Source organism: Austrofundulus limnaeus, unplaced genomic scaffold, assembly GCF_001266775.1.
Source record: "Austrofundulus limnaeus strain Quisiro unplaced genomic scaffold, Austrofundulus_limnaeus-1.0 Scaffold12, whole genome shotgun sequence".
Taxonomy (NCBI): Eukaryota; Metazoa; Chordata; class Actinopteri; order Cyprinodontiformes; family Rivulidae; genus Austrofundulus; species Austrofundulus limnaeus.
In genome coordinates, this window is record NW_013952414.1 from 1,414,693 (window position 1) to 1,423,909 (window position 9,217).

General features: G+C 39.6%; 1 protein-coding gene across 1 annotated transcript in view; it reads right to left on the reverse strand.

The window, feature by feature from the left end:
• The window catches only part of map3k22 (mitogen-activated protein kinase kinase kinase 22), a gene marked incomplete in the record, with an annotated part of 53,865 nt that overhangs the window by 20,976 nt on the left and 23,672 nt on the right, over nucleotides 1-9,217 (reverse strand). Inside the window, 2 exon segments of the mRNA XM_014002177.1 lie at nucleotides 6,180-6,217; nucleotides 7,649-7,758. Of these exon segments, the coding sequence (XP_013857631.1) occupies nucleotides 6,180-6,217; nucleotides 7,649-7,758 (148 nt within the window).

Below are 9,217 nucleotides of genomic sequence, written 5' to 3' on the forward strand. Positions count from 1 at the left end.
CCCCCCCGTATCATCATACTGTCCTGATAAAAGCGTTGTTTTTGCCCCATCATTTCCTCATCAGAGACCGAAGCTCTGCCTATCTTAATGACGGCGCACCGGTTCCCTCTTTTGAGGAGAGGATTCTGGGAAGAGGGAGGCCTGCAGATCAGAGGGGAGCAATGGCGCAGCTAAACGCCGGTCCGGCTGTTTAGATTCAGCGATGATGTGTGCGATAAAAAAGCTGAAGAAGTAGGAGGGGGGGGGGGAGGATGTGGCTTTAAAAGATATGGCTTTCCTTCCTCTGCTGGCAAGCAGGTATTAAAAATGTTTAAAAAAGAACATCATGAAGATTTCAAAGAATGCTTTCACACAGCATCCTGACTTCCTCTTTTTACTCCCAGATTTATTTTATGAACAAAAAACACAACGATATACACACAAAAGAAAAAAAAAAGATCTGGCTCTGTTCCTTCGCTCTCTGGCAGAGCCGAGGGAAGAGAGAGACACTCCACAGCTCTGATTTCCTGCCCCGAACCTTCGCCGCTTGCCAACGAAAAGAGAAACCTTCCAGTCCGATTCCATTGTGGACTCGGCAACACGATTATCCTGACTCAGGGTCTCCTGATGCCTCGAGAGCTGTGGACACAGCTGAGGGAGAACATGGTATTTACACAGGTTCTGTTAGATTAACTTATTACAGAGCCATTTGGATTTCACAGTGGAGCTTTCAAGGATAAAAAGAACCTTTTGATCACTTTTTTTTCTTATCAAAATGTGCCTGGAAGAGCTTTTTATAAAGTCTGCAGCAGCTGAGTGAAAGCTTTTTGCTGCTCTGTAACAGAATTGAAGAGACCTTTAGTCAGCTTTGTCAAGTTTTTCTTCAATCAGGCTTTTGTTTCCTCGTTGAGCTTCACCTTTACACTGCAAAAACTGTCCACCTAACCAAGTTTTAAAATCTTATATCCAGCCAAAAAGTCTTTTTGATCTTGTTATGAGACTATTTACTAAACAAGAACTGATTGTGTAAAAAAATAATCTTGTTTTCAGCCTAAAAATTTGACTCAAATTAAGTAAAAAAAATTCTGCCAATGGAGTTAGAAAATTTTACTTGGTAAGATCCTTGAAATACTTGATTTGACTCAAATTTTTCTTATTTCAAGAATCTTACCAAGTAAAATTTTCTTACTTCATTGGCAGAAATTTTTGACTTAATTTGAATCAAATTTTCAGACAAGACAAATAATCTCACACATTCTGAAAACAAGATTATTATTCTTACACAATCAGTTCTTGTTTAGTAAATCGGTCTCAAAACAAGACTAAAAAGACTTTTTGGCTGATATAAGATTTTAAAACTTGGTAAGATGGACAGTTTTTGCAGTGTAGCGTCAGATGCAAGAAAAACAGGCCTTTTTTGAAGCTACTTGACCCTAGAAAGAAAAGCATCTTGAAACCGTAACACGTTTTGAATCGATACGGGCAGAAGAGGCAGTAAATGGTTGCATGTTACACATCCACATATAGAAGCTAGGGTGTGTTCACAGCTGACACATTTGGTCTGCTTTAAACGGACCAGAGTTCGTTTCCCTCATTGGTCCGGACCTTTTAAGGGCTCGACACACGGGAGGCGACGTCGCTCGCTCTCCATTCATTTCCTATGGAGCCTGTGCGGTGAGGCGACAATCTCTTGCCCTCCTCCAGCTAAGCGACCGGCGAAAATAGTGCATGTGAAATTTCACGCTCGTACACGTAGACGTGCACACGCGAGCTTGCGACGCGACATATGAAAGTTGAAAAATGTTCAACTTTTGTCGCTGTCGTATAACCAATCAGCAAGGGTTTCATTGACTGACCAATGAGAGGAGAGTATGCTACACACTGCAGTTAGCTAACACTTTCACCAAGTGATTACTAAAAAGCTTTGTGGGAATTTGTTGGCACCAGGGTGAAGTTTATGGTAAGTTTTTCCTCATAAAACTACATCCTGATGTGTGTTTGTTTTTCAATATCATTAGCATCGCAAGATTTGTTTAGTTTACACGTCCGTAATGCACACCCGCCTTCAGAGTCAAGAACCAATCAAATTTTGTGAAGACAAGCGATCTGAGAGCGCGATTCGCAACGCTGTGATCGCTATCGCGTCCCGTGTGTCGGGTTTCACCCTGGCTGCGATGACAGCCGTTAATCGCTGTAGTTTGTCGCTGCCCGTGTGTCGAGCCCTTTACTCAGGTGTGAACCCTGGTGTGGATCAAACAACCGGACTGAGACCCACAGGAATGTTYAAAAACCAGTCTCTGTTCATATTTTACCCACAGTGCTTACAAAGACACTAAATGTGAGTGAAAGCAGACAAACGTCGCAGCCACAGGTGGTTAACTAAACGTAATAGTGTAAAATGTGAGAGTATAAAATATTTCTCCTCGGCGCTACGTTAAGCTGTCTGCTGGAGGAGAGCAGTGCGATGTGAGGAAGAGAACCTCGTCTCCTCAGCAGAAGCCAATTAAAGGAGAGGCTCGTTGTGGATCTGTATTCTGAGAAACCTGCTGCTTCCTTTCTCTTTCTCACTCCTGAGAGCCCGCTGCTTTCTAATCACCAAACCCCAACGCTCCGTCCTGTGGTCTAGGTGAAGGAGGGAGCTGCTTCTGGTAGATTTTGATCAGTTTCCTGTCAGTGTTGCTCCACTTTAACTCAACACACTCCTGTAAAAGAGGATCTAAAGAGTAAATCAGGCTAGTTATTTGGTTCGGAGATGATTAACAGTGGTGCGCAGTGACATAAAGTGGTTAAAAAACTGCTTTATGGACGACTACAGGGAACATAAATAAAGATGTGGAGGTGAGGAGAACAGAAACAACACATCAAAGAGGAGCAGCAGGACCAGCTGACTTGTTCATGCAGGAAAAGAAAAACAGAGAAATGAAAAGAATATTTTCAACCTAGCTTGCATTGGCAATTCATTTTTTAACATGTTACCAAAAGATTAACACCTGAGTAACAAACTTTACAAACAAACTAAACAGGTTTAAAGGAGTTTTATTTTTCTGATTTATGCAGCCAGTCTTTGCTGTGTGAATATTAGCTGTTTATTCTTTTTTTTATGTTTCAGAAATTCATGTTTGTTTTTTCATTGATCCCTGTCATCAACCATGAATTATTAGAATGTATGGCCTGTAATAAAAACCCTGTAATTAACTCAATTATTTTTAATGGCGGCCCATTCCTAATGAAACCAAAATTTATGTGTTATCCTGAGTGTCTTTGCAGGATAACGAGCTAAAAGCCAAAACCCAATGAGCTTCTTTAACGCTGATTAATAAAAACAAAACAAAAACAAACTTAGCACCAAAAAAGATGTAATATTCATACAGTTTTAAAAGTTCTACAAGGTGATAAAAAAAATTCCTGTGAAAGTGCAGTGTGAATGCTTAACGTTGAAAGATTTTTCCTCAAATTGTTTAACAGCAAAACTGTTAGTTAAATTTGAACAGCTGAGTTTTGCTGAAAATAGGAAAACAAAAGTAGACTGCAGCAGAAGCGTGATGAAATTTCCAGAGGGTGAAATAACAGAAAAACAAGAAAAGTTGCAGTTTGTTGCAGAAAGAGCATGTTTGCTGATATAAACAGTAAGAAGCTTAAATTATCACAAAAAGTTAAATTTAGATGAAATAAGCTAAAATTTGCTGAATAGCTAAAGTAGCTAAACGGTGATAAATGGTCAGAAATCAGCTAAAAACAGCATAAAAAGCTTGAATTTAAAAAAAATTAGCTGATGGAAGCCTAAAACGTTTACAAAAGAATGCTGAAAAGAGCAGAAAGACAGCTGAAAAAAGCTAAAATTAGCAACAAAAAAAAAAACAACTATAAAGTTGAGGGAAGCTAAAATTACCACAAAGAAGTTAAAAAAGCAGGACCAGAACAAAAAGTGAAAAGTACAGTAGAGATTTATAAACATTTTGAAGGGTTTTAAAGATGATGAAAACAGCTCCATTCATTTCACAATTAAAAAAAAAACAGCAGAAAAAGCTAAATAGCTGAAAAAGTAAAAGTTGCTGAAACACCAAAATTCAAAGCATCCCTGGCATAAATGAGCTGAACATTTTGATTTGAGCACAAAATTGTGGAACGAGTTAGATGCTGAAAAACGTACAGAAAAAAATAGATCTGAATAGTTTGAAGCCTTTATTAAATTCACACAGTAACTGCAGATTTGTGTCTAAAACACTCAGATAAATCTAATCACTTAGTCTTTTTGATCACTCCTCCTCGGACCAGTGGTGGGATGTAACTAAGTACAAGTACTTTGTTGCTGTACTTAAGTACATTTTTCATGTATCTGTACTTTACTTAAGTAGATTTCATCATGGGTACATTTTTCATGTATCTGTACTTTACTTAAGTAGATTTCATCATGGGTACTTTTGACTTTTACTCCACTACATTTTACATTAAGTATCTGTACTTTCTACTCCACTACATTTTACATTAAGTATCTGTACTTTCCACTTCACTACATTTCTGTAGAGAGTTGAATTACAAATTACATTCATGTCACGTCACATTTTTGTGTGTGTGGTTTATTTGTTCTTTTAGTTTGAAAGTAATCAGTGGCGACAAGGGGAATTGGTCCATTGAACCACTGCAAAACAGTAAGGTACCATTAGACCCTTCTCCATAAAAAAAGCAGAGCATCAGTATGCCCACGATGGTTTCCACCACAGAGGAAATGTGCCATTCATGGCCTTATTTAAAAGACTTATTCAAGTTAACTGGTTAAAAAATGACTTGTTGAGATTTGATAGAGGAGGTTGGTGGTGAATTTACAGCTTCTGTTGTCACAATCTGTGATGATGCACAGAATCACAAGTCCAAGTGTGAAGTTAAACACAAAAATATGCATTTTCTGCAGCATTCTTCACTAAAATGACATTATTGATGTATTAAAATATACATACAGTAGGCACACTTCATGATATTGTAGACCATTAGGGAATACGATAAGCAAGTACTTTTACCATATTTTTCGGACTATAAGCCGCAAATTTTTTCCTGAACTTTGAGCAATGCGGCTTATAGACCGGTGCGGCTTATTCATGGATTTTTTCTTCAGCCACCAGTGGGCTCTTATGCTCCATTTGCTTCAACCACTCGCTTCGAAAAAAGAAAGGAAAAAAAAAGAAGAAAAAAGCGATCGCTTCCAGAGCAACTGTTGTACCAGGAAGCAGCGATTTAAAGATAGTCAATGGCCAAAAACTCATAAAAGGGGATAAAACAGACATTTTTCACGGTGGAATCTGACTGAYAAAAACTTTGGAGCTTAATCCAGGACCAGTTTGTGGATAAACGTCGACTGAAGAGCCGCTGACTTTTTTTTTCCTCATTGCACTCCCCGGGGAAGGAATCCCATGCAGTGACATATGCTGGAGCGGGAGGGCTTTCCCACCACAGCTTCAGAGCCAGCATTACCACGGGAGGACAGCGACACAGAAAGCAACACTGAACAGATACAGCTATGTGACGCAGCTTTTCTCAGCTTGTTTAACTCCGACACTGAAGAGGAGGACTTCGATGGTTTCAGTGAGCCGGAGGACGATGAGACGTTTTGTTGGACCAGAAACTGTTAAAGAAAACTACCAAAATAAGGTCAGTTAAATGAATCGTATTCCTCCGAACTTTAATTCCTAAAGGTTTGCTTTTTATGTTGAATTCACTTTTTTGACGGCAAATTTGGGTGTACTGTTTTTTTATGTTGGGGGTGCGGCTTATAGTCCGGTGCGGCTTATAGTCTGAAAAATACGGTACTTTGAATACTTTAATTATTTTTAAAAGTTTACGAGCTTACTTTTACTCGAGTAAAATGTTAATGTGGTAATTTTACTTTTACTAGAGTAAATTCTTGTCTGTTTATCTGTACTTTTACTTAAGTACAGTGTTTGAGTACTTTCTCCAACACTGTCTCAGACCTCCCTGTATTTTTTCCACTGTTTAAGAAAAAAAGGGGGGTGGGGGCTTGGCTAAATGTCAAAGTAAGATTTTTCCCCCTTCTCTTTATGCCACTCTGGCATGTAAGTGTGATTTCCTCCCTCAGAGACAAAATCCCCTTCATGGCAAAGCCTAACAAAACATATTCAAGCTACAGAGTTCAGGCTTCAACAGTGAAGCAGAAAAAAAAAAACAACAACTTGGAGCTTCCAACGTACCGTTTTTCTCTCTCATGCTCCAGCTTGACTCTTAAATCCTGTTGAGAGAAAAAGAAAAACAACAGAGCCGTGTTATGGAGGTGGAAAGTTACAACGACTCAAGGCTGCTGAATAAATGAAAGTAATAAACTGGAGATGGATTTAAAGTGACTTTTTGTGTTTTGTTTTGTTTTTTGTTTTATATTTTTTCCTCCGWAACACAAGGAGGACATGACACGCCGTTCGCACTCGCTTCAAAGTCAGAAGCGAAGGGGGGCAGGAATCTGCAGGAGCCTGGAAGTCTGCATGAGGTCATTTTGATAAACTAACACTGTCATCATATCAACGAAGGAGATTGGGTGAAAATTAGGTGGGGGTGTGTGCAGGGGGTGGGGGGCGGTTTACCCCAGCTCAGAGGAAAAGAAGCTCGCCGAGCGGAAACTCTCTCTGCTCGTCGCAGTTTGTTTATGTCTCGTCATAAACACTGCTGCTTTAAGAGGATTTGCCAATTATCATTCCACAGACGGCGAACAAATGCATGAGGAAACAGCCTCCGAGAGCATTAGGAGGTGACTGAACGGAATTAGGTTTTAGAGAACACTGAGGTTTCTCACATTAGTGTCAGCTGGCTTGAATTGGACTCAGGATAAGCAGCTTTCTGTCTCATCCTGCAGGCCGTCAGTCCAGTGAAGCAGATCAGAACGTCTGAGGTGTTGTGTTTAAATCATCACAGTTACAGTAAAACATCTTCTTTTAAAACTGAGAAGATATTCAAGTATTGAATTCCTTCTCAGCTTGAAGAGTCTAAATCTGATCAGACTGAATTTATGCTCATCACCATTTATTCTAAAGACAMCAAAATTTATAGTTATACACTGAGGATCCAATTATAATTACACAGAAAACCTACTAAACTAAATGTAATTTTAAGCACTTTTTTCACATAACTGCGTGATTAATAAAAATTGGTTTGACTAATTAAATGTTAAAACTTTATATGACTTTAAAACATCCAACCTGTTGTTAGCTCTTTAAACCGCACCGGTTTGGACAAATAGTTTAATTTTGACTGAACTGACCAGCTAACGGCTTGTCTGAATGGAAGCAAAGTTTTTAAACAAAATCCAATCTCATAAATGTTCAGACACCATTTTATTAATCTTTACATTCTCATCAGTTTTGCCTTATTATTATTTTTTGACGATTATTTGCAAGAGCCAGCAGCAGCAGCAGCTAGCTGTAGCGCTTCTTTTGCAGCCTGGCGGCACTTTGCTGTCGTTTTATTAAACAAATATCCACTTCGGTCCTGGCCCTGCTCGGACCAGCCTCTAGCTCACAAATGTGGTCAGAATTTAACTCAGTTTCTCCAGACTGAGGTTGTTCAAACAGCTATCTACAGGTAAGATATTAACTGCTCACACTTTCCCACAGAACCCTGGCCCTTTAAACCATTTAGTCTGAAGTGTGATGATATCAGACGTGGTGTTTACCTGTTTATACAGTAACGTTCTGATCTTGGGCTTGTGGATGCTGTGCTGACTGGAGTAGCTGCCCAAAGCGGCCAAGTCCTTCATGATGGAGTTCAGCGCCTCCTCGTCGTCTAAAAAAACAAACAAAACAAAAAGTTATATTAGAGGTTGAATAAAGAAACAGAATCAGAGATTTTTAAAAGTTCACGAGCTTTTAACTCCTTTTATTGGTTACATCAGGGCCAATCCTGTTCTGCTACCATCAGTAGAGATCCCACTAATGGAAACATTACAGTGATTTTGTTTTTTTTTTTTAAAGAAAAACAGAAACAACACAAACGCACCAGACAAACAGATCTTCAGCATCATTATTTTATGATTAAAGGCTCAGGATCTCTTATACTGTTTTTTTTTTTTAACCAAACAAGTATGATCCCTCAAATATTTGTTATTCTGTTGCGAAAGCTCTGAAGAGGCGCAGATGTTTAATATGCAATCCTGCCACACAAAGCAACCACACTGCCCTGGGTTCAGTTATGAAGCACTCTGGTGTTTAATTTTATGTAACTGTGGCCACTTAAAGACTAGACTTCATTGAGTCTTAGTCTTTTTTCGCACTGACTGATCCAGAATCAAAGGTGGCGCTAGCTACAAACAATAATTTAATATTTTCTAAAGAAAAAGCACAAGTCGTGACACACACTCTCACATGTAAACGAGGCCATCATGCAGATGAGCACGTCGTGCGTTAACATATCAAGAGACTTTAATGGAACCAATTATCTGAGTGGAGGGCTTCAGGATAAAAAGGAGAGGCTGTTGACCTGCAACCTGCCTCTTGAATGAAAGAGCGCCGAGTACGTTCACCACCAGAAAACACACAAACCAGGCCAGGGGTCTCATTTATAAAGGATTGCCTGGAAACCATACTAAAAGTGAACGTACGGCCAAAAGGTGGAAATGGTGTACGCCAAAAAAAATTCTGATTTATAAAACCATGCGTACGCACATTTCTGCGCATCTTTCCTTTATAAATCACAGCCGCATGTCAGAGTTTGCGCACGAGGTCCTGCCTCAGGTTCTACCCTCTACACGCCCACATTCAACCATAAACAGTCAATGCAAAGTACCTCATGAATGTTAAGATGTATTTAAATCAATCAGCTGATCAGCGATTGGTTCAGACACGCTCCTTCGTGCGTCTGGAGGTTGACAGGTGCTGACTGACAGCTGCTCACCTGAACAGAATGTCTGTAATTAACACAGATTTTCCCTCATTTTGCCTTAGAGTAATCTAACGATTTTTATTTTTAAAAAAATACTCAGCTTCAAATTAATTTTCCCTCAGAGCCTGCAGGACGATAAAAACAATAAAAATTAAATTAAATAAGTCAGATAAAATTAGAAATAAGTTCACTGCTCTTCTCCTCGTCCTCTCCCCCTCCTGCCTGCTCTGTTATCCGCGGCAGACCCCCCCACCCGCGCGCGCGCACACACACACACACACACACACACACACACACACACACACACACGAATGCACGCATCCCCCCCGCACGCATGCGTGACAAACACGGACTGGATACACAC